At 51.8% G+C, this 20,064-nt stretch overlaps 2 protein-coding genes across 5 annotated transcripts in view; one reads left to right on the top strand and one right to left on the bottom strand.

Annotated features, from left to right (window-relative positions):
* Gask1a (golgi associated kinase 1A) overlaps positions 1-2,864 on the top strand; it is a 36,655-nt gene extending 33,791 nt beyond the window's left edge. Inside the window, exon 5 of one of the 3 annotated variants that reach the window (XM_075964079.1) lies at positions 3-2,864. In XM_075964079.1, the coding sequence (XP_075820194.1) occupies positions 3-213 (211 nt within the window). In that variant the 3' untranslated portion in view covers positions 214-2,864. The remainder of the gene's footprint in view (positions 1-2) is intronic. The other 2 variants (XM_075964080.1, XM_075964081.1) reach the window with 2 other exon arrangements.
* On the bottom strand, positions 2,864-17,629 carry Pomgnt2 (protein O-linked mannose N-acetylglucosaminyltransferase 2 (beta 1,4-)). Of its 2 annotated transcripts, none has more exons than XM_075964078.1 (2): positions 17,560-17,629; positions 2,864-5,091 (listed from the first exon to the last, which is right to left on the bottom strand). In XM_075964078.1, the coding sequence occupies exon 2, from the start codon at positions 4,984-4,986 to the stop codon at positions 3,244-3,246; it is 1,743 nt and encodes a 580-aa protein (XP_075820193.1). In that variant the 5' UTR covers positions 4,987-5,091; positions 17,560-17,629; the 3' UTR covers positions 2,864-3,243. The 2 variants fall into 2 exon arrangements, with proteins under 2 accessions (XP_075820193.1, XP_075820192.1); XM_075964077.1 differs by having other exon boundaries at positions 17,506-17,621.
* Positions 17,630-20,064: the final 2,435 nt, after the last annotated feature.

Raw genomic sequence — 20,064 nt, 5'->3', positions numbered from 1 at the left:
AGGTTTCCTGAGTCCGTTGTGAAGGTTCTTGCATCAGGGTGTCTACAGAACCTGCTGCTCAAGTCGCTGCAGATGGACCAGGTGTTCTGGGAGAGCCAAGGCGGAGCCAGAGGTCTGAAGCACGCCCTTGAGACACTGGAGAGGCGAGGACAGGTCCTGCTGAGACACATTCAGAGGCACAACCTCACGCTGTTTGGGGACAAGGACCTGTGAGTCCACCTCTGTCTGGGCAGAGCACACCCTGCTGGAAGACTTCCCATGATGTAAGCCTGAGCTGGTGAGTGTGCTTCCCATTGGCAGTATTTCCTTGACACAGTTGGCCATTCCAGGCAAATGGGGAAAGTCAGAAGCTGGAGGAGCCTACGGCATCAAGGGATGGACAGCTCACCTGCTGGGGATGGTGCCACGGGACAGACGGCTCACCTGCTGGGATGGACTGGCGCCTTCATCAGTGCATTCCTGTCTGCATTCCCAGTTCTGGCTATATACTCCAATGCAGCAATAAACATGTTTAAGAATGTTCCCTGCACGTGTACATGCAGTACTGTGTGTGTGCATGCGTGTGGAGGTATGTAAGTAATGAACCTGGAATGTCATGCATACTAGGCAAGTACTCTACCAACTGAACTATATGTCCAACCACAGAAGCCTATTTTAAGATTCATTTTTTTAAATTTATTTTTAAGTGCATGGGTGTCTTGCCTGCCTAAATATTTGTGCCCCATGTGTGTAGCTGGTGACTGCAGAGGCCAGAGAGGGTGCCAGACCCCTGGGACTTGACTTACAGACAATTATGGACTGCCATGTGGGTGGTGAGAATTGAACCTGGGTCCTCTGGAAGAGCCTAATTCTATGCAGTCAGATTGGTTTGTTTTTGCCCGTCAGTCTCCCAGGGTTGCTGCCTTCTCAGGCTGCTGCCCCTTCAGATCGCTCCTTCTTCTTCACTATTTGTATGAAATTTGCATGTGAGGGTGGTTTGGTGGGAGGTGTAACTCGTTTCCTTGCCCCAGATTCTGTTCAAGAGTATTCAGTTCCCACTGATCTGAAGGCACACCCTTATCAGATAAGCTTCCAGGAACGCAGAGGTCCACTCAGGAACTGTACTGTATTCTCCCAATAGGGTTTCTCAACTCCCCGCTTCAACAGGACACTGTTCTAATCAAAGATACTTTATTCTGTCTGGTAGCACAAGTATCCACTTAAATATTTATTTTATTTTGTGTGTTCTGTCTGCATGTATGTCTGCCCCACAGGCATGCAATGCCCACAGAAGCCAGGAGAGGTCACTGCATCCTCTGGAACTGGAGTTACAGATAACCGAGCTGCCTCAGGAGTGCTGGTAACTGCAGTTGGGTCCTCTGGGAGAGCAGCTCGTGCTTTTACTGCTGAGAAATATTTCTAGCCCTTCAGATAAATATTTGTATGAGTCTTTAAGGGGAAAAAAAATCAAATTTTCAACTTTATTTTTAATTCCTCCTCATTTATGGTGGTGTGTGACCTTCATTGTTTTGGGGGGAAGACGGTTGAGTGACAGCTACAGCAATGTCTATCTTACTCCTGACATGATGAGAGCATGCCTATGTCTCCCTGTTGACTGCAATCAGCGAGAGTGCATGACCACGCACGACCCAGGTCAAAGGTGACTTTATGGATATCCCAAAGTGGGCCCATGTTCCCTTCACAGCCCTGTTCCTAGCCCACTGTGTCATCTCCCTTGACAATCAAAATGAAAGAGCTGGGTACTCACTGCCAACTTTGCTTCCTGCTGTCCAAGACTTGCCAAGGCTATCTTCCTCTGAGCCGTCAGCTCAAGGTGACTCCTAAGGCCACCCCCAAATACAGGCAATTGCCCCTGTGTTAGTTTACCACCAATGCTAGATGATAAACCCCTACAGCTGTCCCAGGACAGAGACATCAAGTTGGAACTGGAAGCTTCCTCCCCGCTCACCAACCCTCATATTATTATAAAGTGTTATTCCTCCCCCGGAGCCCTACATAACAACAGTCTTACTTGGCGGCAGCCTCTCTGTGCAAAACCAACCAGCCAGGCAAGATGCGCCTACTGACACAATCGTGTCAGGTCTGCCACGGGGCAACAGCTGCTCTCTGATTGGCTCTGAGGCCCACTCCACAGGTTGGGCAGTATAAATAACCTGTTAGAAGCCTGTGGTCGGGTAGGTCATGGGCTCCAATGGGGAAGCTACTGCTGTTGTTTCATGGATGTGACACACCATGAAACTGTCGTCTTTCACGCCTGTGGACCAGGGCTGCCATCAGCTTTGGGAGGGCTTCCTTTTGCGGTGGCCAGCGGTACCTGGAGACTGATGCCTGGTTAAAGTGCTGGGGATAAGCGACTGTCGGATGCCCATCTATGGGGCATCGACCTCAGGCTCTCCAGGGAACACCATGAAAGTGGCAATAATGACGCAGGGGACGTGGGACACCGACTTCTGGGCGTTCTTGACCTCAACAGCAGCTGCAGCGACCAACACAAGATGGGGTCCAGCTCTACCCCATCATGGAAGTGGGATGAGCTCATGGGGCCTCACCCCTCACTGAGGATTATAGTTAGTGGATGAAGGGAGACATTTTCTTCAGTTGGGTGGTCAATGGCAAGGCCTGTGCAAACAAACCCTCTTCTGTGTGCTTCTAGAAAACCCTAACAAAACTCATTGGCTCAAATAAATACACAAAAGGACATGAAAATAGGGGTGGGCTGGATAGGAAAGGGTCAGGAGGAAGGGGAACAGGAAAGTTTAAATGGTGAACGGATTGGAATGTACCGTATATATGCATGAAAATGTCATATAAAACCCATTACAAGGTATAACTCATACGCTAATATGAATTAAAGCCTTGACCATAGATGTTCATCATTTAATGACTGGCCCAAATACACCTGTCACTCGGCTACAGGTGAAATTCAGAGACCATCTGCCTAGCCCACCAACCACACGACCACCGTTTCTAAAAGCCAGGACCCGTACCATGGCCACGACAGGAGACAGCGGATTAGCAAGAGCTGATCCCTGGGACCTACGGTGCCTCCTCCTCACCACAAAGAAATTCCCCTCAGAGTGGCAGAAGGGGAGGGCACCACCTCTTTAGGGCCCCTGGGAGAAGGCCTAGCCCAGGCCCACTCAATAAATAGGTAAGTCATCACCACGGTTGCCAGCAGGGCTGTGGACCTGGGAGAGCTGACCGCCAAGGCCGCCCTCCTGAGGCCTGGCCGCGGCCTACTGGCTACGTGTTGCACACCAGTACATCTGCGAAAGGTCCCAGGAGGCTCCTGTTGAAGATGCAGCGGACCCACACCAGGTAGGTGGTGAAAGGTTTGATGTTCTCCGTGAAGGTGTGGTTCTGCAGGGTCAGCATGTATGGCGTGTACGTGTTCTCACCTTGCTCTTGCAGCCACACCTCATACCTCACCTCCTTCACTTTAAGGAACCTGAGGTTCCACGGCATCTGCCAGGACACAGACAGGTGGGCCTCGGTGGCGCCCTGCACAGACGCCTGGCATCGAGCCTCCTGCACCTTGCCTGGGTACAGGCTGAATGCCCACTTCTGCCTCCGCGGTCCCGGCCGGCCCTTCACCACACGCTGAATGGATTGCATGAGGGACGGGATGTCCACTCTGGTGTCCTGGTAGATTCGGAAGAGCCACTCTGGGTTCCGGCAACAGAGATGCCGGGGGACCTCTCGGCTCTGGAGGATGCGGGCCTGCTCAGCCCGGTCCAGGTGGGTGATGCCCCCTTGGTCCCAGGGACGCTCGGGGTGCGTGACTGTATTCTCCCGTATCATGTTTCTCCAGGCTACATACTGCAGGTCCATGCCAGGCAGGGTGGCCAGAGTCTTGTAGGGGGTGTAGTGGTCAGGATTGACAGCGTAGGGGAAGAGCTCAACCACGGTGGACCCACGGGGCAGGAAGAGGGCCGTGACCAGCTGGGCGCCGTGCATGCTGACTAGCATGGAGGCGTTGCTGACCAGCCGCACCACGTCTGCAAAGCTGTGGTCCTCCAGCGACACCGTCACCGTCTTCATCTGGAACTCTTGTGCTAGCTCCAGCAACAGCTCCGCCTCGTTCAGGATGAGTCTGTTCTGGGTGCGACTGAAGACCAGAATGTATTCCTCGCCCAGAGGCGCCCCCGTGTGGCTCACGTTCAGCTTTTCGGTCATGAACCGCGTGAACTGCCGGATCTCGTGGCCAGAGACGAGGATGTTGGCCTTTGGGCCTTGGGGCTGGACAAAGCCATACTGGTACCAGGTGGTGACCTTGGACAGGCCCACAAAAGCGTGGGAGAAGCAGAGCAAACGGCCCAGCGACTTGAGCTGCGAGCGTAGCAGCGGCTGCTTGGGGCTAAGGAGTTTGTACAGGTCAAAGTGGGCGCCCTCGCCCCAACCCTCCATGAAGAAGAGCCGGGCTTCTTGGGCCAGGCCAGGGAACTGCCTCAGCGTGTAGAAGAGGGGGAGCAGGTCGTCATGGAAGACGTGCATGAGGTTATCGGGGTTGAAGCGGTTGGTGATGAGGGCCACATCGGGCACAAACACTGGCTTTGGCAAGAAGCGCAGGGCTCCCGCAGGCAGCTCCACAAAGTTGAAGTACTGGGCGTTATGGTCCTCCACGGTGGACAGGTCCAAGAGCGCGGGCTGGAAGCGCCGGGTGCCCAGATTGGGCAGCATCATGGATGAGTTGCCATGGAAAAAGATGAACTCTTCGATCTCATTGGAGTAGCAGAGCCACTTGAAGCGACAGATGCGATCTGTGTGGGTGCGGCCTGTGCACACCATCTGGGTACCACCCTCCATGAGGATCTGCAGGGCCTTTGGGTAGTCAACCCTCATTCCTGAGACCGGGTCCAGGGACTGCTGCCCAAGGGCCAGCTCTTCCTCTAGGGCGGCTGCGTGCTCGCGCAGGCGCACATGCTTCCACAGGACGGCAGCCAGCACGGACACCAGGAGGGCATTGAGCACCGCAGAGAGGTGCATCCTACAGTCACCAGGGTGTCTTAGGGAGATGACGACTTCTGGGCGGTGTCACAGCCAGGTGGGCTTCACGCATCCATCCCTCTGTGTCGGAGGACAAGGAAAAGCCTGTGGAGGGAGAGAGAGAGGAGTCAACCCAGCCAGGCACCTCAGCACACGCCCGCCGTGCGTTCCGGCCACAGCGGCTTCAGCAAAGCTCCCTGGTAATGAGTCTCACTAAAAAGTAGTTGTGAGTCAAAGTCACAAGTCCTAGGCTGTTTAAATCTCGTGTGTGTTTTCACGGGCACATGTGTGCACGTGTGCTTGGAGACCAGAGGCCAACATCACGTGTCTTTCCTTGACTGCTCTACACCTTGTATTTTTGGGACAGGGTCTGTAGTGAACCCGGTGCTCACTGATTCAGCGAGACTGGCTGGCCAGTGATCTCTGGGATCCTCTTGTCTGTCCCAGTGCCAGCATTTAGAGGTAAGTAGATTACTGAGTCATCTCACCAGCCCCAGGGGCCATTTGTTTAGATGAGTTACCCTTCTGCTCACGCCGGCGTGACTCGGCTGCAGAGCTGGGAGGAGGAAGATGGCTTTTCAGCAGGATGAGCAGCCCGTGTGTTAAGTAGCATCCTCCCTTTCAGCAGGAGCAGCTGCCGGGATCTGCTCTACTTTACCATAAAGTACCGCGTGGTTTCAACAGCCTCTGAGTATGCCAGAGGAGAACCCTTACAGGCTTGAGCTATGACGGAAGAGCTACCACCTCCAGAACTCTGCAGAACTTCAGCAAGGTTCAGGTTTGGGGCCAACATCTGTCTCCAAACAGAACCTCTTATATTTGGGATGGTATGGTCCTTAGACAGCGCCAGTACAGAGGCACATTCAAGGCCAGGTACATTCCTTCACTTGGTCCGGGTGGCCTTTCTTTTGGGACTCAGGCACTCTAGAAAAAGCACGCATTCGGCAGCCATGTTACAGGCTTTGGGGTCAGCAGTGGTCACTGCTTGAAATCCTAGTCCTGGCACCCAAACGTTTTCTGATGTACACAGGAGCCATTTCGTTCAGTTAGGATCCCCAAGAGGTGAGGCCCCCAGTGCAGGAAGTGGAAAGGGCTGGGACACCTGATGAAGGGCCACACGAACCATGTGCATTCCGAAGCAGCCCGGGTACACTGCTGCCAAGGCTGGCCAGAGCGAGGCAGCCACTGTCCCTTCCCATCAATACTACCTGAGCACCAGAATCTTTCCAAAGAAGACAGGCCAGCCAGTGAACATGGCCAGAAGTCACCTGACCGAGGCACCCTAGCCTGGACCTCCAGGTTAAGTCAGCATAGGGTGCTCACCTCCATTTATGCCCGCTCTTCCTAAGGGTTCCTCGGTGTGTGCACACTTCTCTGAGCCACCTGCTGAGTCTCCTGGGACCCAGACGAGGCAGAGACACGTGGCTCTCAGGGTGTGGAGAGCTCACCTCTGGAGCCCTGGCCCAAGCCAGTGACATGCTGCCAAGAGGGACCAATCAGACTGAGGGAAGCCAGTTCGTGTTCCTACCCAAGGGGCAGGAGGAAAGGGATGTCCCCTGGCTGCCAGTGCCAACCACGAGCAACCTGGCTTGAGAGTACAGACAGTATGCTAAAGATGGCACAGCAGGGGACCCTGGTGACGGTTTCCAAGTCTGCTGTGAGAGAGATTTCTGCATCTTTGAAGCAGGACTGAATTGTGGCTCTGGCTTCTCACAGATAAGCACAAGCCAGGAGGGCACAGCTTTCTGAGTGATGTGCTCAGCAGAATGATGCCACATCCATTTCCCTGTGGACCCCCTAACGTGCATATATGAAACTGTCTCCCTAAGACACCCCCCAATCTCACACACACAGCAAACCAACCACCTAGAGACTCAGCAGATTGACATGAGTGCCCTCTGCTGGACAGAAGCAGAACTGCGACAGTCTAAGTTGAAAGTGGGAGACAAAGGGAGACAGGACTTGGCTGCTTCTAGTTAGATGTGAGCACCCATCCCACGGCCTGCCAACATGGCACTGGTAGAGGGCAGAACAGACACGGAATGTTCCACAGAATTCACTGGGCACGTCAGGGTCTCGTGTTACCCTTTGATGACGGACCTGCAGAACCGCGTGGCCTCAAGCACGGGGTGGACTGACTGGGTTTCAGTCAACTTTGTCACTTAGAGTCAGGCAGCCTGAATCATGGCTGAGAGACAGGAACCTAGTGGCCGGAACCGTGACACCTTGATTAGCAGCCCACGCTTCTCCCTGCTGGAACTGTGGGGCAGCTATGGCTCTGTTGGCTTGACCTTTCTGACTGCCTTCCCTCCCTACTCTCTTAGGTGAACTGGGGTGAAGGACGAACAACAGACTTGCTCTTCATCCTTGCTTTAAATATCCTGGGGGTCTTATAGTGGAGTCCCCATTTTGTCACTGTGGAGGAGCCAAGGTGAGGGGCAGTCAGTGATCACCACAAACTCCTTCCTGTCTTTCCCGTATTCTCCTGCACCATCCCTCCCCTACCCCAACTTCCCTGTAGGACCCTACTTAAGCCAGCAAGACCAAAAGTTTTGGAAGAATCAGATGGAGGCAGGGGACACCTGGGAAGCATATTTGTCTCCATCCATTGTCCCTAAAAACCTATGCTGGTTCTTTAGGACCTGTAGGTGAGCATGCTGTGAGGACCGAAGGAGACACCCCACCTTCTAAGCCCCAGAAATGCCCAGAGCCTCCCCTCAGATGGAGGGGCTGTGATGATGGACAATTCAGAGAAGGAAGAGCCTGCTGTCTGTGGACGGGAGAGGGCCCTCGAGCCGGGTCCTGCTCAGTGTCTTAGCGTTTGTAGTACTCACGACAGCCACACCTAACACCCTGCCTGTACCACACCAGGCTCTCAATAGAAAAACGAACCCCAATTTGGCAAAAGCCCCTCCCAGCCTACATGTAAGAAATCTCTACCTGTGTAAGTCTCCCAGACTGCTGGCTGGGGTGGGTGTGACTTCTCCCTGCAGGAAGGAGGTAAGTCCAAAGAAGGAGAAGGAGGCCAAGGTCCCTGCAGTTTTCCCCAGCCAGGTCTTGCTATGGAGACAGTTTAAAAGCAAGCCTGGCTGAGGGCAGAGAAGTTCGGAAGGGCCAGCTCCAATCTCAACACTACTCTGAACTTCAGATGGACTCTGTGATCCTGTCCCTCCCTCAGCAGAAGTAGCTTCTGGGGCGCCTCCCCTGCTCTGCTGTGGGGGATGGAGAGGACTGTAAATAAACTTGTGTGACTAGTGTGTAAACATGTGAGGGTGTGTGTTCACATGTGTGCACACGCCTGTGGAGGCCATTGGCGGACAAGCACCTTCCTTGACGGCTCTCCACCTTGCTCTTTTTAGATGCTATGTATGTCTGTTTATCTGCATGTATGTCTGTCTTCATGTATTTCTGTTCATCTGCATGTATGTCTGTCTACATGTATGTCTGTTTGTCTGTCTGTTGGTTCTATGAGCACCTGGTGCCCTTGGAGGCCAGAAAAGGGCACCCAATGCCCCGGAACTGGAGTCATAGGTGGTTGTGAGTCGCCACGTGGGAGCTGAGAACCAAACTTGGGTCCTAAGAGCAACAAGTGCTTTTAACCACTGAGCCATCTCTCCAACCCCACCTTATTTTGAGGGGGGGGGGGAATCTCTTAACCTGGAGCTCACCAATTTGGCTAGCCTGGCTTGGCTGGCCAGAAAGCTCCAGGGATCTTCTTGTGTGGCTCCCACCCCTCGGCCCCAGCACTGGGGTTACAGATGTCATAAGTCACCATGCATGGCTTTTAATGTGGGTGCTGAGAATTCAAATTTGGGTTACCTTACTCAAGGGACCCAGACCCCTAGAAATAACGCGGAAAAGACGTTTACTATGGAAGGAAGGCACAGCACCAATGGCTTGAGCTGGGTCATTTTCAGTCCCTTTCCCTGTTGTGGGGGACCCAAGAGAGGGGCCTTCTTTCCAGGAGAGGTGAGATGCCCAGGTGAGGCAGAGTGTGTGAGACAGACCAACCCTCCATTCGGAAAGAAGTCAGGCTCTTGAGACCCTGTGGGCAACTCAACAGGATCTGGAATCACCATGGAGACGAAACATACCTGCTGAGGCTGGAACTGTGTCCTCAAGCCTTTCATGTGGGGGCTGGCCCAGCACTGAAGGTGATAACACCAGCACGGTGTGCTAGCAACAGAGGGATGGAGCCAGCCCACAGTGCTGAGCGGCATGGTTGGGGGGGGGTGTCGGAGCGAGTGAACCTGATTGTCCACTCCTCTCACAAGTCAGTGTGTGTGTGTGTGTGTGCATATATATATATATATATATATATATACACATGTGCTGTTGTGGATATGCACATGTAAATTTATGCCTAAAGATATGTAATTTTATGTGTTATATTGAGTGTGTGCGTTTTTATGGAACAGAATCCAAAATCTTGAGAGAATGCCAGATGGGCAATGAGCTGTGCATTGGTCAAGTCAGTGCGTGTGTCAGACAAAAAGGACAAATGACCTCCATGACCTCCGAGTTCTCCCTGAGCCTTAGAGCCCCTGTGATACCCGATGTGATGTGTAGTGGTCACGGCAAGGCATGGAGGAGCACTAAACCTGCTGGGTACGAGGTGGCCATCACCGCATCCCATCCTCCTCCCTGCAGACATCAGGGAGGTGAGCCGTTGGTAGGGAATGCAGCTTCCTGTCAATTTTCCTCTGACGACCCTTCTGCTTTACGGCACCACATGGCCACCCAGCCTGGCTTCCCAAGGGGCTAGCCCATAATAGTCCCCAGAGGAGGAGCCAGGTCAGGTGGGTACAGAAGCTACAGCCTGGGCTGGTTCCTTTTCCTCTGCAAACCTCTCTCTTCATCTAGGGACTTGGGTGCTGTCTGTCTGCTGCTACAGTTAGAAACCTTAACGGAAGTGTGGTCGAAAGAATTCAGTTTAGTGGCTCAGCCAGAACAGAGCCTGACAGAGCAGGATTCTATGTGCACAAAAGCCCTTAAATACAGGCAGGCATACGGATGCTGACACGTCCAACAGCCCAGCAGTGAGGGTGAGATCTCGTGCTGACAGGACCAACCATCAGTCTGGACGTCAAGCATGGGCAAGGCTCCTGAATGCCCCGGCCAGTCCCAGCCCGCCCCATGAGTCTTAACGTCTGATATGGAGGAAGCACCCCAGGATTCCTAGTCAGGCCACAAATCACAGATCAGGAGCCAACAGGGAAAGTAAAGTCAGGACAGACCCATGGGCTCCAGGGCCTGGGGTAGGGGAGGGGACAGTTAGAGCTCAGCTTGCTGAGAGCTTGGCAGGACCACAGTCGCCATAGGCTGCAACACTAACCACCATAGGCTGGTGGCTTAAGTAGCAAACTTACCTCCTTACAGTCCTGGAGGCAGAGGTCCCGCATTAGCGATGCTGGGCCCTGGGGAACACAGTTCCGCCTCTCACAGGACTCCTCTGAATCCCACAGATAAACCGTGACAAGCCCTAATCTGTAATGGCAACTGTACAAACTGAAGACGGGATAGGGTGACCGGCCTCCCACCACCTGGCAGACTCGGGTGTGCGGCGTTCATAAGCTCTGGTCCAGAGGTGGCAGCCCCTGCACCTGAGCTCCAGCTGCTGGACTGTCAGAAACAGCTTTCACCTGTTGTGCCCCGTAAAAGCAGGGCTGTTAACAAGAGGGTCTGCCAGCTCCTGCCGGGCTAGGCTTGCACAAGATCCAGAGACCCAGTCCAGGAGGAGTGGTGGCAAGGTTTCACACTAACATTACAGCCATCTGACTTTTAGAAGCTGTTCGGATTTGTAGCTGAAATGATATAATCCTTACTTTGAGACCGAGAAGTGTTTTTGGCCTGGACGCAGCATGTGTTTATCAGCACTGAGCTATGGATGTCCCTGCAGATCTGAGTGGGTAAACTCAAACCTACTCCACAAGGCCAGGCTGGACGACCTCTTCCAACCTCCTCCACCTTCCTGTTTACCAGGTAGTTAGTTACATGATGCACCAAAACTACGTATGAGCCTAAGGCCGAGAAAACCTGCACATTTAAAGCACACTGGACTATCTGGGAAGGGAATCATTCCTTCAGTAAGACGCAGGCAGCCCACGCACCCTTGTAACACTTAGCAGTTAGCTACAAAGGTACACTGAGCAGCTCAGAGGTGCTGGGTTCCCCTGGAGCTGGAGTAACAAACATGAGTGTGTCTGTCAGCAGACCTGGCCGGGATCGGAACTCGGATCCTCTGTGAGAGCAGAGCGGGATCTAACCACTGAACTATCTCTCCAGCCTTCCTTCACCTAGGAAACATCCTCTTGAACTCAGAGCTGGAGCTGTGAGCCCTGTATCAGCAGCTGATGTGGCAATGAATGAGCTTCAGCTCCTGAAGGAAAAGCTCCAGAGGCCCAAGTTCCTTTGCTCTGTGGTGTGAAGGGTGATGAGCCCGGCCCTGCTTGTGCAGACTGAGCCAGAGGTGCGCTCAGCCTCCCCTGCTGGCCTGCGACCCTCTCACCAGGTATGGCTCCCTGGTGATACAGACATCCGCTCACAGCCTGGCGTCCACCTTCTTAGCATGAATGAGTCACTGGAAGCCAACTTGATCTCCTCTCTGGGGTCAGAGCAGCACCACCGTGTGGTCACACACAGGGTTGCAGACGGGACACAAGGCACGAGGAACAGGATATTACAAGTTCTTAAGGTGAAACCACAGGGGGGAAAATCTCAAATTTTTGTTATTGCTTTTTTGTTTTTTGAGACAGGGTTTTTCTGTATAGCCCCGGATTCCCTGGAACTCTCTATGTTGGTCAGACTGGCCTCATACTCAAAGATCCACCTGCCTCTGCCTCCCGAGTGCTGAGATTAAAGGCATGCGCCACCACTGCCTGGCTCAAAAACAATTCTTACTTACAGGGACTACCAAATATCCATGGACCCCAAAATATCCATGTCAGGTAGGACTTAGACCCTATGTGAGACAGAATCCATCAAGACTCCAGGAGATGCCCATGGTAGGAGAGACAGTTAAAAATACCAGAAAGTATGCCCAGCACACAGAGACCCAAAGACGCTCTGCCTAGAGGTGAGCGGGCGAGTTCTGGGCAAGGGCGTAGAGGGCTGTGAGTTGGTAGTGAATGCCCCATCCCTGTGTCCAGCTCTCCTGACCATCCAGCAACCACGAGAATGCGAAGATTTGGAGTGCCTTGCCCACCTAAGCAGAACCCAAGCCACGCACAATTCAACGAGAACGTCGCGCTTTGCCGTGGAGACGAGGCTGCCAGAGAAGCTGGCTTCACGGGGAAACGTGCAAAGCCCTTTGTAGGCAAGCCACTTGGCGGGGGTCGGACATCCGGGGAATCTGCACCCTGCCTTGGGTGATGACAGCCTCAGCCTGGGCTTCCCTTGGTCATCACTATGGTGTCACTCCCTGCCTCCTCTGTCCTAATGATGATGACACTACTGTAGTAACAGCCACTGGCTCGTCACTCCTATTATATTACATTACATTATATCATATCATAGACAGTGAAAGAGAAAGGAGGGCATAAGGCTGCTCAAGCACACATGGACTTCAGGGTGGGCCCCTGGCCCCTGGGGTGGTCCTAGTGTCTTCTGTCTGCAACCACTCTGTCTCATAGGGGAACAACTTCAACTTACAAAAGCTGCAGAGTATGGGAGCCCTCCCCTCCCCCATCTAGATTCTTCCCGTCGACACATTTATCACGCTCCATCACAAACTCTTTTCTGAACTATTTAAAAATAAGCTAAGCCGGGCGATGGTGGCGCACGCCTTTAATCCCAGCACTCGGGAGGCAGAGGTAGGCGGATCTCTGTGAGTTCGAGACCAGCCTGGTCTACAGAGCTAGTTCCAGGACAGGCTCCAAAGCCACAGAGAAACCCTGTCTCGAAAAAACCAAAAAAAAAAAAAAAAAAAAGCTAAATGCCAGGTAGGGTGGCATATGCCCGCAAGCCCGGCATCTGCGAGTGGAGACGGGAGGATTTAAAAGACCAGCCTGGACACTCACCAAGGCCTTGTCTCAAAAACAACAGCAAACAAAATCATTCTGGTGACGTCTTTCCTGACAGTCATAACTACAAGAGAGAACATTACTACTGTAAGAGAACAATGTTCTCTTATATAATGCAATTAAGAAAATGAATATCGATGATACTGTTTTCTCCATGGTCCTATGCTCTGTCCAAAATCCAGGCCAGGATGAAGTGTCAAATCCTTCACCTCTACCTGGGACAGCTTCTTGGTCTTTCCTGTGATCCTGATCGTTTCCTTAGAGTTTGTTTTTAAGTTAGGAGTGTTCTGCCTGCTTGTGTGTATGGCACCCATAGAGGAGAGGGTGTTGGAGACTCTGGAACTACAGTTATGGACGGCTGTGAACTGCCACGTGGGTGCTGAGAATCAAACTCTGGCCATCTGCAGGGGAAACAAATGCTGTCGGCCTCCAGCCTTCTATCCAGCCCCAGCCTTGACAGTTTTTAAGCCAGATGGGTATTTCTAACGTGTGTCTCAATCTGGGTTTCTCTTTCTTACCAAGCTCAGGATATGCACTTCTGCCAGGAATCAGCCTGCACACTTGACCCCCAAGTTCACTCTGTGAATCTCTGTGAGACTTTACCCAGAGGCAGCCAGAAGGTTGCTTACTAAAAACTCTACCCTAGGTAGGACACTTTCAGGAACAAACCCCATCCCTGGGAAAAGGAAGACCCAGGAGCCCTGCAGGGCTCTAGAGTTTGCCTGAGGGGGAGGATGCAGTTCTTCTACTCATGTGGCCCACAGACGCATGACCCAGAATTCTTCCAGTTGGGCCTAGGAACCCAAGTTTTGATGCAACTTCTGGATGATTCCACCACGTGCTGAGTGTTGATGCAAAGTTCTGACACCACACGGTTCTGCAATCCTCTGAAGGAATTTCCATCCAGCCACAAGGAAATGAGGGATCCAGTTGAGGAGTTACCGCCCTGGTACTGAAGGCTGACTATGCTAACATGACATTCAAGCTGAAGTTCCAGGATAGCAAAGACCGAGATAGTGGAGCAAAATGAGGCCGGGGAAGAGAAGGGTATTCTAAAGCGTGGGGCACTGGCAAGGCCAGTGAAAAGGATGAGCCTGGACAGCATCTCTAGGTCTTTATAATAGCTGCTGCTCTCACCGGCCTCAAAGCTCTGGAACCCAATCTAACTGTGGCCTCTTCTAAAGCCACCTTCGGCGTGCCACGATCCTTGCTCAAACCTCCACAGTAGGGCCCTGGGTATCGTTCGTCACTGGCAAGCCGGCAACCACAGAAAGCTTGCATTGCAATAGCAGTAATGGCGGGGGTGGGCAGGCAAAGGGTCCTGATCTCCACCCTGAGGAGATCAGGCTCAGGTCCACGTGCACACTGCACGGCAAGAAGGGGCCTGCACCATTGAGGGTCTGATTTTCTGACAGACACACTGGGCCCGAGGGTGGGTACCAGAGAGAATGTGAGAAGCCATAGAAAGTGAAAGACTCATCCATGCCCAGCATGGTGCAAAGGGCCAGGTGCTGTCCTGAGCCTCGGTCCTTTCCTGGATGCCTCACAGAGCCTTCCAATGCAGGCCTGGGGGGTTATTTCTTTGCTTGGGGTTCATTTCTTTGCTTTCCTCTCCCCAACTTCCTTTGGTGGTGCTGCGGGCAGGGGCTCAAACTCAGGGGTTCCTATGTACTAGGCAAACCACTGAGCGACAACCCCAGCCCTTCATTTCCTCTTGATATGAGAAAATCTCACTTTAAGGGTAGGTTACATGCTTAAGGTCTTATAGCCCAAGCAAGGTCACCAGGTTGTGAACTCACCTGACTTCAAGGGTCATTTTTAAGTCCCGCAGCCGTGCGTCATCAGGTCTGACTTACTCTCCAGCGTTAGGTGAGCAGGGTAGAACCCAGAGCAGTGAGATTCATGACTCAGGAGCAGAGCAGCTGTGGAAGGCCTGGGAAGCACAGACCCACAGGCCTTCCGCGGTAACTTAGCAACCCAAGGCTTCTAGCAGTAATTACTCTCTCCCCGCTGCCGCTGCCGTGCAGTGAGAACACCTGGCTGTGGCTGGCGGTTTAGGAAGCGATGGCCATTCTCTCATCCTAAAGAGAGAATGGGTAGCAAGCTGGGGTGACAGTTATCCCCACCGTCTTGGCGCTGGGCTGAGAAGGTTCAGACATCAAAACACAGTTACAAAACCACTACCTTTTAAGACTAAAAGAGCCTTTGGAAATGAATTCTCCCAAGTCCTTATTTCACAAGTGAGGTCAGGCAGTCAGGTTGCATGTGGGCTCACCACAGGACTCCCTCACCAACCCATGCAGTCCAGGGGTGAGAGCTAAGGAGGCCTTCCCACAGGCTGCCTTTTCCTAACCCCTCACCTAATCTCACACAGGGGACCACCTCCTTCAGCATCACCACCAATGGGACAGCAAGACATGTGGAGCCAAGGTTCTAACCCAAAAGTGTTGCCAAGAGTCCACTGAAATACCAGAAATGCCCGCCGTCGGTCCTAACTAGGTTCCAGGGCAGCAGAACCCACAGACAGCAGAGAAGAAAGGAACAGCAGCTCAATGAGAGATGCCAGGTGAGTTCCAGCCATTTCAAACCTCCGCTTATCAGTCACTACTGTTTCACGGGGGGTGGGGCAGTTTTGTGGACTCTAAGAGCCAATGGAAGCAAACCACGGTGCCTACAATTATTCCCACAGCCAACTCTACCACAGCGAGATCAAAACCCGCTTGCTGATTCATGTGCCAAGCGCTCTGCGTCTGTGGTCTCATCCCCGCAACAAACCTAAAGTAGGTGAATGAACCCCAGTCACGCTGAAGGGCATATGCTGGGGACTGCTATATGGATCGTTCAATACCGCAGAGTTATTATGGGCTGGGGCTGATGTTCAAACTCAAGCCTGAACTGCAAAGCCATGGCCGCATCTCTGGAGTCTCCCTTCCCCTCCAATATCTCATCCAACTTGAAAAACCCTGGGGATCACTTTAGCAGTTCCCGAGGGAGAGTGTCCCTCCAGTAACCACGTTAAGGTGACTGATAAGGTCCCTTGGGAGTGCAGTACTGGGTAATTTAATCTTCTGGCTCTCTCAATAGATCCTAAAAGTCTTTGCTTATCACTGCTATTTCAGAAAGCAAGAACCTGCCAACCTACCCCCACCCCCCCAGCTACCAGGGAGGACGACACAGGAAGATCATAGCCTTGGTGAGCCTGGGAAACTTAACGAGACTGAGAAACAAAGCAAAGAGTAGAGCTGGAGGGCATACCTCAATCGTAGATCATTTGCCCTGCACGCATGAGGATTCAATCTTCAGTATTCAAAAACAAACAAACCCCCTGAAGATGCCCCGACAGTCCAATGCACCAGGATGTCCACAGCCTCGTGAATCTGCTCACTGGCACTTCCTCTCCTCTGCTCCCTTCTGTAGGCCCCAGCGGCTCCGAGCTCAGAAGTGACCTGCCAGTCATCTCTGAGCATAAGAGACCTAATTTTTTCCTGGCTCTGTCATCACCCGGAACTCAGAGCCCTCACGTGAAAGAGTAGGCTGGTTGGGCTCCCTGATCCTGGCAGCCTAGGGGCAGCTGGTTTGTGGAAAAGACAGGACCTGGGGCTGGAACTCCAACCTTTCCTTCTCTACAGTTGGTCGCGACTGCTGCTAACAGGTAAGGACCCAGACAGACAGCCTCGCCATCATTACCACCTGGAATCCTCACAGAAGTTCTGCAAAGGTTGGTTTTGTTTTTCTGTTTGTTTGTTTCCCATTCTATTTTACAGAACACAAAGGAGGAGACCAGAAAAGACTAGTGAGTTACTTAAGGGGACAAGGCTGATAAAGGAGCCAAGATTCCAACGTCTAGCCCCCGAACAATCCAGATATGAAAAATGAACTGTTCTGGTATTATTACTCTGGCCCATAATCCTAAAGTCGTCTTTCCCAACAAGCTCTGGGGGCTGGCTGACATAAGGTCTGAGGATATTGGCTGCTCATCACTTGCGGCATGATTATGGTAGGGGTCTCAAACTTTGACCCAGGACTCCCACCAATGACGAGAAGACGGGGTTCCTTCAGGCAAGCCCATCAGGGTCCTCCTTAGTGGCTCTCCCGGCATTGTCAAGCAGGCCAGACAAGCTCCTATCACCGATGGCCCGGCTGGTTCCATACGGAGCCCCAACCGCCGAAGGGTCAGCGACAGGCCGCCCCACGCACCGGTTTCAACGCAGCTGGCGCAGCCCAGGCCCCCTCTCTCACCTCCCCTTGCTCCACCTGTGCCAAATGGGCACCATTCTTCCCCAGGCACCAGAACAACATGTGCGTCCCCGCTGTCAGCGGCAGTGAAGGCTTCAGCGAAGTCTGGAGTGCCACCGGGCCAGGTTGCACAGGCCCACCACCCCTCCAACCTCCGCGCCTGCTCCAGGCAGCGTCCACCGCCCTCGGTCCTGTGCAAGCCCGCCGGCCTCCCCTGCAAGCCCAGGGCCCGACACCAAGCCCAGCCCGGCCAGCGCCTCACCTGAAGCCGGCTTGGACCCCCGGGCCCAGCTGTGCCGCAGACCCCGCTGCCCACCTGACGCCCGGGTGTCGCAGGTGTCCACCGTGCGCCTGCCCTGCAGGAGAGCACACACGGGAGCCGGAGCGCGTGCGCGGGCCGCGGGATCCGCCTCCCAGGCCTCGGCCGGGACACCCCTTCGGCTCAGGGAATCCTGGGAGTTGTAGTTTTTAAGGAATAGCAGCCTACAGGCGCCTAAAAGACCAGAAGCTTCTATGTGGTGTTCATTTTAACCAAGCATGGGAGTTCTGATAAGTTTAGATGCAAGTTACACCAATATCCATACGTCACCTATTAGAGGAAAAATAAATCATACCTCGACATGCTTTTAAAATTCATAAAGGGACTGGAAATATGTCTCAGAAGTTGAGAGCTTATTGCTCTTCCAGAGGTCCTAGGTTCAATTCCCAGTACCCATGTCGGACAGCTCACAACCTCCTGCGACTCTAGATCCATGAAATCTGAAGTCCTCTTCTGACCTCCAAGGGCACCTGTGCTTGCTCATGTACGTACACACACACACACACACACACACACACACACACACACACACACACGATACACACACGATACACACACACACACTGAAATAAATCATTAAAATATAAACAAGAAGTAAAGAAATATAAAGCAACAGGGAGTTCGCATGCAATTGGACCATCGCCACATCAGACCCTACCCCTCAAGGAAGAGGCTCAAGGGCAACCATCCTCAGTTCTTCAGGCGTGCCTGTTGGTTATCAGAACCCATGTGCCTCCATTTCTGGAGTCATGCATTTTTGCTCTCTTGACTTTTTGCTTCAAAACACGAAGATTTAAATTGCTCAGAGGCTGTCTTCGTCAGGTTTCTTTTGCTGTGAAGAGACACCATGAGCATAGCAGCAAGACTAGGAAAACGTTTAATCAGGGTGACCTGATTGCAGTTTCAGAGATTCAGTCCATCATCATCAGGGAGCATGGCAGTGTGCAGGCAGACATGGTGTTGGCTATGTCTCGATAAGAAGTCAACAGGAAGTGGACTGTGACACTGGGAGAAGCTTAAGCAAAGGAGACCTCAAAGCCTGCAGACAGTGACGCACTTCCTTCAACAAGGCCATGCCTACTTCAACAAGGCCACGCCTGCTTCAACAAGGTCGTACGTTGGGGTCAAAGGACAATTTTGTGGATCGTTTCTTCCCATCTTTATGTGAGTTCCAAGGATAGAACTCAGCAGTCCTTTGTAATCATTCTCCACAGTGTGATTATTTTTAAGATGACAGTGCCCCTCTGCTGAGACAGAAAGTTGGTAAATTTGTTCAGGGCAGTTTAGTAATAGTCTACACAGTCATGGAAGCTGCCATCAAGGTTTGATCTCTGTTGAGACAGCGAAACATGGAAGCATGTTAGGCTAGGAAGTTACATGATCATATTTTAGTTCTTAAAATTTTATTGTAGCAGTGTAGACTGTCTTTGATAGATAATTATAATTATAGATAGCTATAGTTATTGTTTTCTTTACTTGTGATAAAAGATAAATTAGATATAAAACTTTAGACTCACAAATAAATATTGTAATTGTAATTCTTGCTTGATACCTGTTTTGTTATATGTAATTTTATTATGTTGAAGTTAAAAGCTTCCTTTTTATTTAGACAAAAAAGGGGAGATGATGTGGGATTCCCCCTGTAAGCTATGGATATGTTTTACTACCCCTGTTTATAAGGAAACTGCTTTGGCCTGTGACAGGGCAGACTATAGCAAGGCAGAAGACCTAAGCAGAGACAGAGGAGAAAAGCAGGCAGAGTCAGGCAGATCCCATGCAGCTGCCCAACAAAACATGAACCTCATGGTAAAATATAAAATAATAGAAATGGATTAATATAAGATGTTAGAGTTAGCTAATAAGAAGACTGAGCTAACTGGCCAAAGAGTATGCAATTAATATTAAGCCTCAGAGTGGTTATTTTATAGGCAGCTTCAGGAAGAGGTTGGGGGAGAAAACCCTGCCCAGAGAGACCAGTGGGAAGAAAATATTTGTAGCAAGACATAACAAAATTTATGGTATCAGTTGTTAAATGGACAGGTCAGTGGTGTCAGATACATTGTAATGTAACCAACACCAGTTTCCAACTACAGATTTCCTTAATCTAGTAAAACAGAAACTCTGAAACCATTAGACAATGACTTCTCATTCTGTGAACACCCCACAGGACCAGGCAACCACCCTTTCACTGTCTGTGAACCTAACTACACTTTATGTCTCAGGTAGCACGAGGCAGTATGTCCCTTCTAAAAATGACTTCATCATTTTATTTATTTATTATAGTGTGAGTGCACACACACGTGTAAGAGTGTGTGCAGGAGTCACTTATATCTTTCACTATGTATGTCTTATGGATTGAATTTTGAGCTCAGGGTTTTAGGCTTGACAGAAAGTGTGATAACTGACTCATAACATCTCTCTGACCCAGTATTTGCTTTTTTTTTGATTGCCTTATTTCTCCAAGTATAATGTCCTCAATGTTAAATATCAGAAGATTTAGAG

This window comes from Microtus pennsylvanicus, chromosome 3, assembly GCF_037038515.1.
Source record: "Microtus pennsylvanicus isolate mMicPen1 chromosome 3, mMicPen1.hap1, whole genome shotgun sequence".
Lineage (NCBI taxonomy): Eukaryota > Metazoa > Chordata > Mammalia > Rodentia > Cricetidae > Microtus > Microtus pennsylvanicus.
This window is presented reverse-complemented; position numbering and strand designations above follow the sequence as displayed.

Bases quoted from the DNA above. Each gene is read 5' to 3' on its own strand.
- Pomgnt2 (XM_075964078.1), bottom strand. From the start codon at position 4,986: ATGCACCTCTCTGCGGTGCTCAATGCCCTCCTGGTGTCCGTGCTGGCT.